This window comes from Rhinolophus sinicus, chromosome 13 (assembly GCF_057876585.1).
Source record: "Rhinolophus sinicus isolate RSI-liver-muscle chromosome 13, RSI-T2T, whole genome shotgun sequence".
Taxonomy (NCBI): Eukaryota; Metazoa; Chordata; class Mammalia; order Chiroptera; family Rhinolophidae; genus Rhinolophus; species Rhinolophus sinicus.
Window position 1 is genome coordinate 10,000,159 of NC_142513.1, and position 18,414 is coordinate 10,018,572.

An 18,414-nucleotide genomic window follows, 5' to 3' on the forward strand; every position below is an offset into this window, starting at 1 on the left:
AAATGAAAAGAAGTGGAACTATGTCAAATGAAAAAAACCTCAGCATAGCAAAGGTAACCATAAACAAAAGGAGAAGGCTGCCTACAAACGGGAGAAAGTATTTGCAAATCATATATCTGATAAGGGGTTAATATCCAGAATACATATAAAGAACTCATTCGATTCAAGGGAAAAAAACAATTCAATTAAAAAATGGGCAGAGGATCTGAATAGACAATTTACCAAAGACATACAGATGGCCAACAGGTACATAAAAAGGTACTCAACATCTCTAATCATCAGGGAAATGCAAATAAAAACCACAAGATATGACCTAACGTCTGTTTGAATAGCTATTCTCAAAAAGACAAAAAATAACAAGTGTTGGCAAAGATGTGGCAACAAGGGAACCCTTGTGCACAGCTGGTGGGAATGTAAATTGGGGTAGCCACAATAGAAAATAACAGGAAGGTTCCACAAAAAATTTTGATTCTCACATGGGCCAGTGGGCTCTCAACCACAAGGTTGCCAGTTCGATTCCTCGAGTCCCGCAAGGGATGGTGGGCAGTGCCCCCTGCAACTAAGATTGAACACGGCACCTTGAGCTGAGCTGCTTCCCGGATGGCTCAGTTGGTTGGAGCGCGTCCTCTCAACCACAAGGTTGCCGGTTCGACTCCCGTAAGGGATGGTGGGCTGCACCCCCTGCAACTAGAAACAGCAACTGGACCTGGAGCTGAGCTGCGCCCTCCACAACTAAGACTGAAAGGACAACCACTTGAAGCTGAACGGCACCCTCCACAACTAAGATTGAAAGGACAACAACTTGACTTGGAAAAAAGGCCTGGAAGTACACACTGTTCCCCAATAAAGTCCTGTTCCCCTTCCCCAATAAAATCTTAAAAAAAAAAAAAAAAAGAAACTTTATTATTAATTATTCAAAACTTAAACTAAATATAACTTAAACTAAATATAAATCACAGACTGACCAAAAAAATCACATCTGATATATTACAAATTATAAGCTAAATAAATGGCTCATGTGGATATAACTGATAACACAAGGCTAAGAAATATACACACAAAAGCAATAGCACATACATGCAGATTAAAAGTGTGTGCATCATTACCAATGGCCCAAAAAGCTTGAAAATGCTATAAACGGGACTTTATGGTCCAAGTTGTTGGTAAGCAGGTAAAATTAACTGTGAAACAAGAATACTTTTGGGAGGTGAAAGAAGTATCCTAAAATTGGATTGTGGTCATGGATACATGACTGTATAAATTTACCAACACTCACCAAACAGTACACTTAAAATGAATTCATGCTAACTTATACCCCAATAAAGCTATTTTTTAAAACCCCACTTCTGCTTAGATCCCAATAGGCAGCTTTAGGGACAAAGTCACACGTAGCTCCTGGGGAACTGTAGCCTTTTCAGGGCAACCAGGCACCAAATTAGTCAGGGGTCTCAATGACAAAGAAGAAAAAATTAAGTACATAATAATTTTTGTAAAATGTGATAAAGCTAGGTGGAAAGAGGTCAAGTATACCATAATTCAAATTATGTTAAAAATTTGCATACACCTAAATACACAGGAAAAACAATATACTCCAAAATGTAAACAGTAGTAACATCTACATGATAAATACAGGGGATTTTTATTCTCTTCATATCCTTCTAGATTTTTCTAATATCCTACAACTAACTATGTGTATTACATTTACTGTCGGAAAGTTATCAATCAAATAAAGACTCTCAAAGGAGCTTAAAGACTAGTTGGAAGACACAACTGAAATACCAACTACAGACCTATAACCCTTTTCCTTTCAAGCAGCTAAACTTGGCATGAAGTTCCTAAAGCTATAAATTTAATTTTTCTCTCAGTATGAAAATTTATTTCACCAAAGAAATAGTCATATGTTTGATTGCAGGATGCTACCCTCAAGCTCCATTGGGATGTTGCATAATCCACAGTATGTGCATCCAATAAAAAAAATTCTGAAACACATTTGTTCCCTGGAGTAGAAGGGCCAAATGAATCACACAGACAGCAACTTAACTGCTAGGAAGTTAAGAAGAGAGTCACCGGGTATTCGGTGGTCCAAGATGGCCCAGAGGCTGTGAGTCTTTTGCAGAACTTGAAGGATATACAGATTTGGATAGGCAAAGTCCTTGTACTTAGGAAATAATGTGAGCAAAGTAACAGACATGGGAAGACTTTTTAGCTCCTTTGGGGAATAGTGGACTTAAAAGGCTGAGATCAGCTCATACAGGTTCCTCAATACTTAGCTGAAGAGTTTCATGATTTAATGTACAATAGGAAGGTTTTTTGAAATTGGTAAAAACTTAATGTGGAATATAGGACCTTTGGGCTGGTAATAGTTTGCAGAATGGAGGTGAGGAAGAGAACAAGAGAAGCTATGTTAGGATACTTTTTTAAGTGAGGCAAAGAGCAAAGGTCACGTCTATGAACCAGGCACAGTACTGGATGTTTTATATGCTTATTTCACATCAAAACCATTTTACATACAAGGAAGAAGACAAGAGAGATTAACTAACTTGCCCCAAGTCACACATAGTTAACAAAGACCAGCTCCCACTCAGCCTGACTCTAGGTCTACCTTCTTCCTACAACCTAAGGCTATCTATCCCTCAGGTAGAAATAATGACGGAGGACTGAACTTGAGTGGAAGCACTGGGAACAGCAATAGAACAGGATGAGGTGAAAAAGAGCAGTCAGATGGGAATTAGGGAGAGGAAGAAGTCAAAGATGACGCTGAGATTCTGAAGACTGATCCGACCAACAAAACAGCCAAAACCTTTCATTTCACACTAAAAAAAGCAGCTAGAAAGGGGATATATGTGTATCTAATGCTGTGCTTGTGCAGAGTACTCCTCCACAACCAGAAACCACACCTTCTAAGGATAACAATCTGTTTGAAATTATTTGTATTCTCCCTTCCCTTCCCTTATTAATTACAGTCCCTTCCCTTAATTAGAAAACATTTTTATCACAGGGGAAGTCAATATTCTGACTGATTTAACAGATTCCACCACCTGTCTATATACACTTCCTTTGACCCAGGGCAAACCACTCTACAGGCATGAATACCAAATCCTATGCAACCACACTCACAATTTTTAGGAAATTACCCTTTTTGGGTTTTATATCAAAAGTTTGGAAAATGTTACACATTATATACCCCCTTTTTTTGGAGATTCACTTCAGGAACAGTACATTATCAATATAACATTGTTTAATCCAGAGGTCCCCCTACTACTTGGCCTCGGCCACAGAAACACTTTATTATGGGACACACTTTGGAAAGCAGTGATTCAATCAATTCATTTCCCATTCTTTTTTTCTGTATTGAAATGCTGACTCTGAAATCATAAAAGTTTGCTATTGCCAAGCAAAATCATTTACATCAATGTATATGAGCTAAAAAGCTTGTTCTTTCTTTGCCATATGCAAATTTATTCTACCTTTTGGGATTTATGCAAGGCAACATATTAGAAACTGTGTGGCGGGGGTTAGGGGGAGATTACAGAGGTCAGTTGGATCTATTTTGTTGAGTTTTTTAAATACACTCAATAAATCTGCATTTCATTTTCTGTTATGTTCCTATAGCACTGTACACATCTAAACCCAATCTCTTAGATTCCTCATAATGATCTGTATTAAAAATCCAAACCCCTTACTTCCCACGGCAGAGTCCCATGCAATCTGGCACCTGTTAACCTCATCTCACATTCTCCTTGCCTCTCACTATGTTGCGGCCACAAAAGCCGCCTTTCTGTTCCTTGAAGCAGCCTAGACAGTTATCCCTGCTTGTAATACTGCTCCTCCTAATTTGGTATCAGGCATCATTCAGCCGTCAACTCCTCAAAAGGGCCTTCTACAACTATTATCTACCTCATGCCTGTGACACTGTTAACAGCATTAATCCTCACATGAAATATCTTCCACTTGTTATTTCTTGTTAACGTTTCAGGGCTTGGTACGTCTTTATATGCCCAGGACCTTCAACACTGCCTGGCACATAGTAGACACTGGATACACATTTGTTCCATGAACTAATGGATGAGTCACTATGTCAGCCAGCCAGCTAAAACATAAATGCCCAGTCTGGACTGGAGAGTCTTCTTTGAGGATCAGCTATTGTCAGCCGCAGCACAACGTAGGAACTCAGTTACATCTGTCAGATAAACAAATGACCAACTTGCCTGCCATAATTAATTTCTGTTTATTCAAAAGTACTTCAAGAAAGAAGTGAATGTGAAATCTGTCCTGTATTTCTGTTCATATATGGCAGTGCTTATACTTTTGTTTCAGGGTTTTGCACTTACTGTCCCATCTGCCTGGACAGTTCTGTCCCTGGGGAGTGGCATGACTCACTGACCATTTCATTCAAGTCTCTTTTCAAATGTCAACTCTTTTCAGAGATGTCTTCCTAGACCATCCTACCTAAAAGAGCACCCACCTCAGCCACTCCCCATTCCCTTACTCTATTTGTCCAAGTAAATTTTATCAGACACATTAATTTGCTTTCTTGTTTACTGTGCTTCTCCCTCCACTAGACTGTAAGCTCCACGAGTAGGGACTTTGAATTTTGTTCACTGCAATCTCCCTAGAGCCGCACAACACTGATGGGTACCTACTACATATTTGTTGTACTCTTTTCAAAAGCTACTACTCTTGACTGATTTTTCCATCAAAAGTACTACCATTCGTCCCATACGTTCTGGTCACATTTATTATTGTGACAAACAGGAAGAGGCGGAGACAACTGACTCTATGACCACATGATAGAATAACCCAAAAATGACACAGTTGAAGTGGTAGGGGAGGAATGTCTTTAAGTTTTTTAAAAAAGGGTGTTGGAGGGGAAAAAAGTGTGTTTGTATGGGTGGGGGGACGTTGTATAAATATGCATGGTATAGTCACTGAAAGTTAAAACACTACATAGATCCTAGAATTTTAATGTTAGGTAAGGGACTAAGTATTTGTCAACAAACCTTTTTTATATCTCCTTAGTGATAATGTCTATAAAACCAAATTATAAGCTTATCCTTGATTTGGAAAGTATGACAAATCAGGTAGTTTTATAAAATACTCTACAGGTGTTCACAATGTATCAGCAAGATCAGGTCTAATTAAGCCATCTTATTTGGTAACAGATGAAAATGCTGTGACACTTTCAAATATTAGCAACATATAAATGTAAAAAGCATTACTGATTTTAAAATAAAAACTCAAACTAGAAGTGGAAAATCCATTATTTTTTCTTTAAATGAGGGGTGATACGTTACTTTCTCTACAAAGCTATCTTTGGAAATCCCTATCAATACACACACAAAAATGAAAAAGACAGGTACCATAATAAATCAATTATGATAGACTTATCTAAATTCCAAGTTCTTCCTGTTGAGTGAATGGCTGGACCTAAGTCTAGCCTCTTCCCCACAGGCCCTCATAGATGAAGACTTTTGGAACAAAAGCGTTGCTTTCCAATGCCATCTCTTAAACATAAGCTGATGCAAGATGTGTGCCTTTTCCTTAGATATTTCCTCCACATTAGAGAACCATTCCTGAGGCCTTACATCTGGGAAAGGGAAAGAGATCCAATGAATGAAAACTATCTGCACACACATATCAAGAACATACCCCAACATCTCAACCCACCCTCTGCCTTCTAATCACAGGTACGTACCACTTAGAATCAAATCCAAATTTTTCACATTGCCTACAAAGTCCTATGCGATCTGGCCCCTGGATACCTTTCTTCATACACTACTCTCTAGTAAGTTGGATTTTCCTCGGATATTCCATTACTCCAAACTTGTTCCTGTCCCCGAGCTCTTGCACTTTCTATTCACCATTGCAGTTTCTATTCCCTCTGCCTGGATGTTCCGTCCCCTCACTTTTCCATGGCTGGTCTCTCAGCTCAAATGTCAACTTCTCAGAGAAGCCTTCTTCATCTGTCACATCAGCCTGTCATTTCTCATTGTCTGACATTATCGAATTCATTTTTTTGTATTCCTGTTTCTTTCCCCCACTAGAATATAAACTCCCATTGAGAAGGAACCTTGTCTGTTTCTTCACTGCTGTATTCCCCGAGATTAACTGGCTGCTCAATAAAATTATTATATGAAAAAAAGAACAAATTAATTCCAAAGCTTGAGCAGTGCTCTCGAATCCATCCAATCTTGTATAGGAAATGGTTTCCCTCCATCCCAGCCCCCAACTAGCAGAAATCAAAATAACCAGAAGGGGAGAGAGAATTCCCTTACACTATTGGAAAGAAGTAAAAGATAAAGGGTCTTAAGAGGAAAGAGGCTAGGGTAGATTAAGAGTCCCACGAATTGTTCAAAAAATGGAGACACACACAAAAAAGGAGCAAAAATTCCACTATGGGGCCCAAGGGAAGGAGAAAAAGAGCACTGGTGAGATCCAAGAGTAAAATCTCCTTCTGTGCCTCCAAGGAATGCTACTACTTGTGCATACGTCATGTGGCAAGCACTGGCCACCTGGATACAGCAGTAAAAACAGAAAAGAAAGTAAGGTCCTTGCTCTCAAAGTTTACCTCTTAGCAGTTGAGAAAGAAAATAAACTACAAATGATTATAGATACTGATCAATGCTAAGTAGTAAATAAAACTAGGGTGATGTGATGAAAAGTTGAAGGAAAGAGGTCCTTATAGAGAAGTTGGTCAAAGGCCTGAGGTGAATGAAACCTGGAAGGGCAGGGAGCCAGCCTTGCAAAGATCTGATGTTGGTAATTTCCTAGCAAACAAGTCACGTCCACATGCTTGATGGTGGCCATGAGCTTGAGACATTTAAGGAAGGAAGGTCAGGTCAGTATGGCTACCGTGGCTAACGAGAAGAGATGGGTGGGAGAGGTGGACAATGTCCCCCTTCGGGTAGGACTTCGTAAACACGTAATAACTCGGGGGATCCTCATAGGCACTTTACGAGGTAGATTGTTTTCAACCCTATTTTGCAGATAAGGAAATGGAAGCTCAGACAGAGAAACAAATAGCTCCCAAGTTACGCTCCTAGGGAGAGGCTAAATATGGAACGAACCCAGGCATTCTAATTCCAAAGCCCATGCTTCGAACTACCACACCACAGCGTTTCCTTCAATAGGGGGACCCCCCCCCCCCGACCCCCGCAGGCGCATGGACTAGAATTTAATCCTCATAAACAATTCAGCAAAGTGAGGTCACGATGCCCATTTTACAGTCGGGGAGATTAAAGCAAAGGGAGATTAAGTTTCCCACCCTCTTTAAGAATCAGGCGAGTGCCGGGAAGGCGCTGTCGGGCGGCGGCCGGAATCCCTAACCCTGCAGCCCAACAGGCCTCGCCGCCGCTCTCCGCTCACGTTGTGGGTGGCCCAGAGCGCCGAGAACGACGCACGGGCGTGACCAATGAGAAGCAGCCTTCCCGAGCGGCACGGCGGTGGCGCGGCCAATCAGTGCAGCGCAGGAGGGGAAGGGGCGGGCGCTCAGACAGCTCTCGTTAGGCCGCGCCGCGGCTGTCTTCGCCCCTCAGAGGCCCGCGGACTGCCGGACGTAGGCCTGAGACCTGGGACGCCGTGAGATGAAGCGAGGCCGATGGGCGAAGGCGAAAACCTTACCCGAGGACGCTGCCCGAGGCACAGGTCTAAATTCGGCTCTCGCGCAGAGGCGCGGTCCCTGCTTTCCAGCGCTCGGAAGTGCAGGGACCGCCTCATCCCTCCCCCAGCGGGATTCCCAGAGGCCACCCTGCTAAACGATGCACGCCCTGGCCTTACCTTGTGGTATTATGGGAACGGAAAAGAAAATCTCAGCCGCGGACTGTAGCCGGCACTACCCACTCCAGCCACCTCTCCACCGCACATTCAAACCCCGGCAAAATGGCGCGGCGGCGAGACTGCGCCCGAGGCGCATGCGTGCACAGGGCAGAGGCAGGGGGCGGGGCCAAGCGCGCTCGGGCCCCACCCAAGTTCGAAGGGCCAATTTCTAGCTTGAATGACCCCGCTGTGTTTGCGCTGAGGTCACAAGGGACAGTGCCCTTTCCTCTGACCGTTCTAGCGGGCATCACAATCCCCATTTTCCTGAGACGAACACAGAGGCACCGAATGGCTGCTGGATTGTGGCTTTTTCTTGATGTCAAGCACGCTAGTAAGTCTTACATAACTTTTTCACTGCCCAAAGTCATGTCCGCAAGTCGCAGAGTACTTCCGGTCCCTCGTGGAGCTCATGTTTTAGAGGGAGAAACGGAATAAACAAGATAATTTCAGAACTTGATAAGTGCTACGAGGAAACTGAAAACATGGTGAGCTGGCAGGCAGTGACTTGGAAAGTCAGTGGGATGGTCAGAGGCCTCTGCACACGTGACCGTTGACCTGAATTTCAGCGAGACAGCTGTGTGTGTGTACATCAGCGTGGAGAGCATTTCAGGAAGATGCCAGGAGCAAAGGCTCTGAGTCAGGAATGAGCTAGACGGGGTTGATGAAATAGAGCATGTCAGGAGATGACGTTGGGCGAGCCCTGGCCCGGGAGTAGGTCTCCTAAGCCAGTGTTTGGACCATGTCTTAAGTGCGTGACCACCGGATTTATATTTTAAAAGGCCCACCAGTTGCTGCTTGGAGACCGAACTGTATGGGCGGGGGCAGCAGGGGAGAGCTTGAAGCAGGGAGACCAGGGAGGTGGGTCCATCCAGGAAGGCGTGTCATGGCCCGGACTAGGGTGCATAGCGGTGCATGGAGAGAAGTGGACAGCCTCAGGATGTAGCTGAGAGGTAGAGCCCTTGGGATCTTGTGATGCACTGAGTGGCCCTCAGTTTTGGCCACCTCCTCCTCAACAGGCCCAGTTTTCCACTTAGATCCCATCCTTGGAATCCGTTGCTACTCCTGGACTGAAAGGCACACTATTTGGTCATCATTTGAGGAAGCAAATATAAGAACACAAATTATGTAGCCATTGAGAACTGCAGAGCTCTCAGCACATAATGACTCTGCACTAAAAGATGACCAAACTCCAGTATGGCTTCTAGCAGCAGAAGGCCATTTCCCTAAGGACGATTGAAGCACAGGGAGGTTAAGCTCAGTGCTGCCAAGAGAATTGACTGTTTTTCTAGCCGACACCTGAGGATAGGTCCCAACCTCCCTTTCTTAGAGCATTTACTAAAAGGTTTACAACTGTGAACTGTTCCTCTGTCCCTTTGCGATGCATGTGGAGCTCCTACAACTTAGGAGTGTCTTGCAAGGACCTGAAAGCCATTCCTTTGAAACGTATTAGTCAATTTCAGCAGCGGAATATTTTAAGTACAATAATGATTTACAACTTCAGAATATTTCAGAAAATAGACTTTGAATTCAGAGGCAGTAAAGCCAAGCCTAGAGTTTACTGTCTTTATTTGTGGGCACGCTGTATGAACCTTAGATTTGCCTCCCACTCGATGACCCTGTGAAGTCTTCCTCTGTAATCTTGCCCTTAATGCCAGCAAGAGAGATTTATGTCTTTTCTTGGGAACTAATGTACTGATCAAACTAATTACTGAGTGAAAGTGGATTCAAGAGATAAATAAGCATCTTCTCAAGATGATCTTTTTCCCTTTCATGGGGGGGGGGAAGAGAAGTAGGGGATTCTTATTTTAAAAAATTAGAACCCACAATTAATATTCTCCCACTAATAATTATATTTGTTAAACTATAAGCTTATACCTGCCGTAAGAAGAAACTAACCCCAAACTCTGGCTTGATACATATATTAATTACTACATTAAAAATGACTTTTTAAAAGTTTATTGATTTATCACCTGATTAAAGCATGGGATATTTTAACAGTATTATACATAATATTTTTACATAGAAAACTTTACATAGCATTTAATATTATATAATTCTGCTTATTCTTTCAAAAATGTATACATCAGGAATGCTTTTCATTAAATTACCAATATTAAATGCACTTAATCATCGTGTATAGATTAAACAAAAGTAGCTATTAATTTTTAGGCATTTTAAGGAGGTAAAACATTTTGCACATAAAGAAATATTTGATGCAAATATGCAGATAAAATTTTTTTAAAAATTAGAACACTGAGAAAAACTATATCTTTGATGTCTTTTTTTGAGGGCAAGGACTTCCAGATATATTCATTCTTTTAAATATTCAGCTTTGGTTTCTTTGTATCCCAAACTACAAAGCTGCTGATGGCAAAATTCCAGGATTTCGTGTGAGTTCAAGCTATGTTTACCTTAACACAAACATTGAAACAGAATTCAGAAAATGCAGTATTGAGAATCCAGCTTCTGTTTAAACCAATATCCACTTGCATCATAACAACAAACATTTGAATGAGATGGTCATATTTGCATTTGTCAACAGGTATCTTTAATAACTATTAAAGGTTACTAAATGTATAGCCATAATCACAACAGAACAAAAAAGTTTAGGTGTTTTTTTTTTTGCATTTTGTACAAAAGTCACCTGTCAGAGGAAAATGCTCTGTTTTTAGATATACAATTTCCATAATGTATGTTCTTTGGTTGTATGTGAGGAGTGTCAGGGAAAAAGTGTATTTGACTCTAAAGATGCGTATTAGAAATAAAACTTCCCATCTGTTTGTTGTTAAGATACCAAAGCTGGTGATTTCCATAAAGGACAATGAAGAAAAACAAAATTGCTCAAAGCAGCAGTATTATGACAAATAACTTCTCTAGAGACCCAGCACATAAAATCAACACTTAAAGCATTCTGAGAAAAGAAATAAGGCCTTGGAAATGCTTCTCCTTTCTCCATAACTTGATTGATAAATGGTGTCCTGGCCCGGTGCTGCAGAGTCATACACACCCTTTTCACTAGTGTTTGAGTGGCACAAGCCACGCTTATCATGAAATAGATTTACTCACAAAGTAGAATTTAGGGTGAATGGCTTATTACTGGAGGTAAGGGATTTCCTTAATACTTCATGGTCCACCAACAAGAAAAATTACCCTAAATGGTTTTCATCCAGTTTTTAAAGGTCCATGCTGGTACAATTCCAATGCTTCATTCAGAAAACTGAATTGTTTAAAACAAAAAGAAATTAAAACCTGAATATTTCAGCAAGTAACAGATGGACTTACACATTTCTTACTCTGCAAGAAGAGGCAAACATTAAGGGGAAGGCAGGAGAATACTGGAAAAGTCTTGTAGTCACAATTGATGAAGAAAATGTCACATGACAACCTCAGAAGGAAAGGAAAAATCTCAATCGGATGCATTTGGACAGAAAATATAGTGAACTCCCAAATACACCTTTAGTACAAATAGCGGTGGAGATGACTGACTTGCTGAGGTTGTAACGAACTATAGTACCAGAGAGTAAGTCTCAGAACGCAGCTTCCACGTTGCTGTGTAAAGATGTAACGGATTCAAGACAAGTCAGTCAAATGTGCTAACATTTTCCATTCACAGTGAAACACTCTTTCACAGTCCCTTCCTGCTAAATTATATAGCTCCTCTTCGATGTATGTAAGTAACGTAAAAACACAAACCCGCTCTTTTATTCTTTGGTAAAGAAATTAAAATACTTTTGGGAAAAGAAAAAAGTAGACAGTACTGCTGGCCCAAACCAAACATTTCTCAAAGCTGTTAAAAACAAAAAAATTTAAGAAATCAGTTTCTTAATAAACAAAAGCACCAGAAATCCTTCTCTATAAAGAAAAATAATCCGATTTTATAGATAGGTTCCCAACTTACTATCTTCTAAGGCACCAGAGTTGACATCAATACAACCCAATTTACAGGACCAAAGGGCATAGGTAGAAGTCTGAATGTTTTAATAACTCTGTGTAACACTTTTGCTAATGCTGGATGCCGCTCCAGGTGAGTGGATGAGAGGGCAGAGAATGAAGTGTGTATTCTCTTTCTCACTGACTCATACCGCTTGCAGGCTTCAGGCCGTACCTGTCTACTGCCCCACTTTTACATAAGCTGCATCAGATCCAGTTCTACTGCAGTCAAGAGTATTGCACCATCATTAACATAAAAAGGGCCTCGGAATCTAACCTTTCCAAAGAATTCAGCTACTAACAACTGGTACACTCACTGTTCTGAGGTAAAAAATAAAAGGTTTACTCAAATATAAACGAACTCTGTTAAATTACTACTTCATTTTCATTACTACTTCATATATTAGATTTCAGAGTGTGTGAGATGGACAGTGTATTCCGGAAGTTTTAATTTCATACCCATCCACCACGAACACTTACTTCAAGGAAGGCTAATCATCTTCATTACATTTTTTACTGTTTCCTATAGACTTTTCTCCCCAAGTTACTGAAATGGAGAGTCAGGAGGCACTACATTTTTTTTAACTTTGCAAGATCTTAATTCTAACTTAATTACTAAACTCTGCCTTCAATCATATCTTCCATATCTTTTTGTAAAATACTTTAAAATCACTCAGTCATAAACAAAATGGGGGGAAAAAAACCCAAAACCCCTTTGTTCCCTACCTTTCCCCAAACTAATCTAACTACAGCTGACTCACAACTGACAAAAACACTCAAACTTCTCTAACACACTCAGACAAGAACAAAAAACCCAGCATATTTTAGGTGGCACTTAGCCGTTACAAGAAATTTTATTAACATACTCTCTAATAATCACGAACCTATACAACTATGTTCAGTATTTTCAAGGAGAACGACTTCCTCTGACAAAATGTTTACAGCCAATCATGGGACCTTGCTGAAAATGACGGCATGTGCAATGACAGATTTGACAAACAATTCAATCAGTAAAATGGAATGACAGAGATGAAACAGACACCCCACCTACTGTGTTAACTGGGTATGCAACAGCTTAATGAAATACCACAATGCCTTAGTCAGGGATTCGGATGGGACCAGCGTAGAGGCCATCTTTATCCAGACCATTCTGAGCTCCAAGATACTGACTTCTTGTTTCTATGATCTGACCCTTCAGATGTGCCAGGTAGAGGTGGCATAGTGAACATTCTACAGAGGAGTAGTGGCCCGGGCTACCACATTGGTGACAGGGTCCCTGGTACTTGTGATGGCTCTTCTGGAATCCATATCTTATACACAACACCTATCCGTAAGAAGAACTTCCGCAGAACTGCTCGGAGCTCAGGAATCAGGTCAAACTGCATAATTTCACACAAGTAGGGGTAGTACATTGAAGCATGTGCTTTAAACTTGAGGTGGAAAGAGAAGGAAAGAGATAAAATTAGACGTGAAACTATATTTTGGTCCTAGTTTCTCAAAAGTATTCACCTCACCCTGGAACTTATTGCAATACTGGTGCTTTTTCTTGCTATTAGAAAGATGGTACAAAAAATTTGCCAATTAAAGCTTCTTTTAGTTATATTTAACCCCAAATATAAATTATTTGGGGACAGCCTTCCTACCAAAGTCAACTTTCATTTTAGTAAACCAAGTTTCCGGTTCTAAGCCAGTGTTTCCCAATCTCAACCCTCTCTTCCAACACAGCCACGTAATCACCGTAGCTGTTTAACAGCAATATGTATGGTTTCAATTTCAGCCTTTTCCAACTGGGGTTCTTTGAGATAAAAAGCCCCAATAACCTAAGGCATCCATTGTTTGCAATGAACTGACTTTTCTCTGATGCATCTAGCATGGTGTTACTTCTATAACCATCCCTGGAAGAATTGAGAAAATAGTTACCTTGAACTCTTGAAGAGCCAACCCAAACCTACACCCTAGTGGAGACAGAGTGTTTTTCTTTACCTTTTCATCGTTTATTTTGAGAGTTTTTGTTAGAAGTAACAGCAGGAGACTTGTCCAGGCCTCCCGATGGCTTTCGGAGTTCACCGTAATGAAATAGGCAAGAGCTTCACTGCACACACTAGAAGAGTCAGAGAAGAGGAGGCATATCAAACAAAAGATTGACAGTTCGCATTCTACTGGAGTAGAGAATTCTTGATTCTTGCAATGACTATTTACTGAACACCTGCCCTGGCTGTGCCATCTAAAACGAGTCGCTGAGACTCAGTTTCCTCCACTGTGAAATGGGGATCAATAACGGTACCAAACTCAAGGGGCTGTTGTGAAACGGGGGTGTCAAATGTTAGCTGAGCTCATCAGACCTGGCACACAGCTACGGCCGTGTTTGCAGCACAACAAGTACAAGAGTTTATTACCCATACTTAATTACACACTGCCTTTCTCTTCTCATCTTACATAAAAGTGCTAATTTTTTAAAACATGTTATGCTAAAAACATTTATGTATGTCTTTAGAGACACTTTATGAGACTGTAGGTAAGTCTCTTTGGGGCTTGATTTAAGTTGAAATGAGCTACTGGTGTCCCCTTTAATTCCTTTTTCAGTTTATGACTTGTTAAGTCATGTATTCTTACTGCAAGACAACTGAAAAGTGCATAAAATTATAAAGGAGGAAAATACCCATAATCCCTTCATCCTAAGGAACACATGACAGTATTTTGGCATATTTCCTTCCAGCTTTTTTGTCTATGATTTTTTAAAAATTACTGAAAATCATAAGTATGTAAAGCTTTACATCTTTTTTTTCTTTTTGTGTTGAAACATTGATTTTTCACATAGGAAAATTATTTTTTATAAACTTAATTTTTAATGGCTGCAAAATAGAATTCTAATATACGTAATACCACAATTTAGTTATCCATTTCACAGTTGAGCTGTTTTAAATGTTTTCTTTTTTCTTTTTGTAAGTCTGCAATGAGTATTCTATATAGGAATCCTGGTTCCCATTTCTAAGATATTTTCTTAAATAGATTCCATAATAGTAGAATTACTGACTCAAGGAAAAGGGAATGAACATTTTAAGGCTCCTGATGTATAATGCCACTTGATTTCCAGAAAGATCCCATCATTGTTCACTCCCCACCAACAGTACAGGAAAGTCTCATCACACAGATGCACAGGAGCAGCACGGAGTGTTAGTGTTTTTAAGTCTTAAAGGAGTAAAAGGAGGCTCAGACATGAGCATCTATCTAGCTCACAGGTGTCCAAGAAGCTGCATTGTAAAGATCTACTCTCCTCTCTGGGCATCTCTCAATGACGTCCCACTGCCTCTCCATTGCTGCATTTCCACATGATCAAAGTAAGTACACCCTGGCATCCATAGGATTCTGATACAGTCCTCGTGGAAAGGAGGAATGATGGTATGCTAGAGCTGACATTGTTCTAAAGAACTCCAGGCTTGCTGACTGAGTTCAGAGCATTTTGCACTGCTCATGTTTTGGTACCTTAAGAAACTTATGAATGAAAGAAATGAGGCTCTGACCTCTTCGGGGCACTAAGAAAAGTGAAATAGAAAAGTCACCAAACACAAGGAAAAAACATGGAAAACAGCTTGAGAGGGAATCAGTGTGTAGACATTTTTCTCCTACCCTTTTCAAATTCACAGTATCGATGCACTTTTTATACTTCAGATAAGAAATTTAATCAAAAACCAATCTCCTTACTTTAAAAGTCGCTGCTGTATTTCTTCCCAGGAATCCCTGCGGTTCTCATCGACGTACATTCGAAACAAGATCCTCAAACAACAGGCCAGGCTGCTGGTTTCTTGTTTTAGAAGATTGGGTTTAGATTTGCCCTTAAAACCTAGAAATCAAGTAGTCAGAGAAAATTGTGCACATTTATAGGTTAATGCTGAGAAATCATGTGGGAACCAAAATAGTCACTTTAAGCAATACTGAAATATTTTACATTCTTAATACAGCTTGTGATATCAGACAAAGGCAGTTGTGACAGCTCAGCCACTGTATAAGATACACTTCATTCCTCACTGACCTGCACTGTTCTCCACTTAGACTCCGATCACTGGCCGGTGAAGCCATTTGTTTCATTTTCTCAAGTGTAACGCTTAAAAATTCTAGTATATTGCAAGATTTTTTTTCACAAAGCACACATATGAACACATTTTCCTAAACAAAGCAGTACCAATCAACCAGATGTGTAAACCACTCTCATAAGCAAAACCTTATAGGGAAAAGGCATAAAACATCTAGATATTTCAGTCAGAGAAAAATGAGATTTTAATATTGTGGGTTAAAATAGGCCTTTGGGGATAAAATTGAAAAAGTAGTAACAATATAAAAATTACATAAAGTATTGCTTTTGTGCAAAGTTCAAAAAATGAGCCTCCCACCATCACCCCAGGATTTGTGTATTTATTTTTGGAGGTGAGGAACCCCTAAAAGCCTCAGAAAATATATGAACGCTTTGTTTCTCCTAGACTACCACATTTATTATATCATATTTATACAATTTTAATCTAATGTAAAATTTCTTGACTTGCTACACCAACTCAATTCTCTAATTTTCAATTGGTTTTTCCATCAAATACTTAACTGAGAACCTCCTGTGTACTAGGCAGTATTTCTGGTACTGGGATGAAATCTATCCTGCATTTCCTTTCTTTCTCCCTCCAGCATGAAAATACCTGGTAAATTACTCCAGTACTCCAGTTATGTTTATACTATGAGGAATTTCTCAAAGGCTTTAATGTGTTCGGATGATGACAGATGTGGCCACCTGTCCTGTCTACTGTGTGTCCTTACCTGCTCGCCACAGGACAGTTCGCTGCTCATAATTGGAGTTAAAAGCCTTTGAGAATGAATGGGACTCCTGCAAGCAGTCCAACAGCTTGAAGAGGTGCTGGGAAGACATGCACTTATACATGCCCTGATCCTCTGTCTCTATGTGGATATCTGCATCCAGCGTGTCTTGCTAGATAGAGAGGGGAGGATAGGAGAACTGAGTCAAGAAGACGGAGTGGTTTTGGACATTGTAGTTATCAGATAAAGGCAGTCGTAACTCCCCAAAAGTCATCCTCTGTATAAGCTATGCTTCATTCCTCAACAGCCTGAACTATTTTCCATTTAGACTCTGCTCTCTGGCTAGTGAGAGAATATACTGAGCTCTTGCATGGTGGTGGGTTCTGCTGGCTGAAGTTTTAGTTTTGTCAGTAGTGCCTTCTTTGCATGAGCAGAAGTGTGTATTCCTCCAATTATTTCACTATAGGGTTGCACTGTCCTCTTCTTATTTTATAAAGAAATTGGAAAATGAGACAATCTAGATGCAGTATATGTGATAGGAGGTGTAAGTCTCAAAACATACTTGGCTGAAAGACAGAAATTGTTAGGCAAAGCCCAAGTGGCATATTTAGCTTCAACAGGTGATTAAAGAACTGAAGTTCAATAACTGTATTTTCAAATGTGAAGGAAAAAACTCATAAAAATATGTATGAAATGCTAGAAATTTTTCTTGAACATGTTGCCTAAAACGTGAGACATAATTAGAGATTTTATATTTATTGAGCCCTCTATAAGCCATCTTCCTTATAAGCCAGAGGTTACAAAAGGATAAAAGGGGCAGAGTTTGCACTATTCTCCAAATTGATCTATATTCAACACAATCCTTATCAAAATCCCAGCTGACTTCTTTGCAGAAATTGACAAGCTGATCCTACAATTCAAATGGAAATGCAAGTGACACAGAGTAGCCAAAATAGTTTTGAAAAAAGAGAAGTATTTGAGATCTTGCTTCCTGGCAATGTCATCAGTTTGGCTCTAATTAAACTCTTATAAAAATTTGAAGGAAAAAAAAAAAGGAGCACAAAGTAGGAAGACTCACACTTCCCAGTTTCTGTAAGCCACAGTACGCACGACAGTGTGGTACTGGCATACAGACAGACGTAGAGATTAAAGGAGCAGAACCGAGAGTCTAGAAATAAATCCTTACATTTATGGTCAAGAAATTTCCAACATGGGTGCCAGGACAATTCACTGGGGAAAAATCGTCTTTACAACAAATAGTGCTGGGACAACTGGATATCTATGTGCATAAGAATGAAGGTAAATCCCGTCTTCCATCACATAGAAAAATTAACTAAAAAATAGATCAAAGACCTAAATGTAAGAGCCAAAATTATAAAATTCTTAAGAGAAGACATAGGCTTATATCTTTGTGACCCTGAATTAGGCAATGCTTTTTAAAATTTTTTTTTAATATTCTTTTTTCCCCTTCTTCCACCTCTCCGCCCTCCAGGTTCAAGCCGTTGTTTCTCAGTCTAGTTGTGCAGGACACAGCTCCCTGGCCCATGCTGGTATTATGAGCCTTGTGCTCCCCCCGGCTGAGGCAGTCAGTTGGTCAGCCGCTCACAGCAGCTCAGAGCTGCCGGCCATTCATGCAGCCCACGGCAGCACTCAGCAGCCTAGGGCAGCACTCACGCCAACCTCAGGCTGCTCCTGGCAGCCCAGCTCCAGGGAGAGCTGTTGTTCACAATCTTAGCTGTAGAGGGCACAGCCACGTGGGAATTGAACGGGCGTTGAACAGGCGAGCTCAGCGTTAGGAGCACAGCGCTCCAACCACCTGAGCCACCGGGCCGGCCCAACAATGCTTTCTTAGATATAACATTAAAAGTACAA

At 40.5% G+C, this 18,414-nt stretch overlaps 2 protein-coding genes across 5 annotated transcripts in view; both read right to left on the bottom strand.

The window, feature by feature from the left end:
- The window catches only part of CSE1L (chromosome segregation 1 like), a 33,993-nt gene extending 26,083 nt beyond the window's left edge, over positions 1-7,910 (bottom strand). For 2 of the 4 annotated variants that reach the window (XM_019756157.3, XM_019756155.3), the window contains exon 1: positions 7,777-7,910. The gene's annotated coding sequence lies outside the window, so the exon portion shown is untranslated. Of the gene's footprint in view, positions 1-5,360; positions 5,588-7,264; positions 7,370-7,776 lie in introns of those variants that run through there. The other 2 variants (XM_074317177.2, XM_074317178.2) reach the window with 2 other exon arrangements.
- A 1,845-nt stretch (positions 7,911-9,755) lies between these two features.
- Positions 9,756-18,414, bottom strand: part of ARFGEF2 (ARF guanine nucleotide exchange factor 2) — a 79,410-nt gene continuing 70,751 nt past the window's right edge. The window contains exons 36-39 of the mRNA XM_019756154.3: positions 16,546-16,714; positions 15,448-15,586; positions 13,729-13,846; positions 9,756-13,175 (exon numbers count right to left, since the gene is read on the bottom strand). Of these exons, the coding sequence (XP_019611713.2) occupies positions 12,999-13,175; positions 13,729-13,846; positions 15,448-15,586; positions 16,546-16,714 (603 nt within the window). The 3' untranslated portion in view covers positions 9,756-12,998. The remainder of the gene's footprint in view (positions 13,176-13,728; positions 13,847-15,447; positions 15,587-16,545; positions 16,715-18,414) is intronic.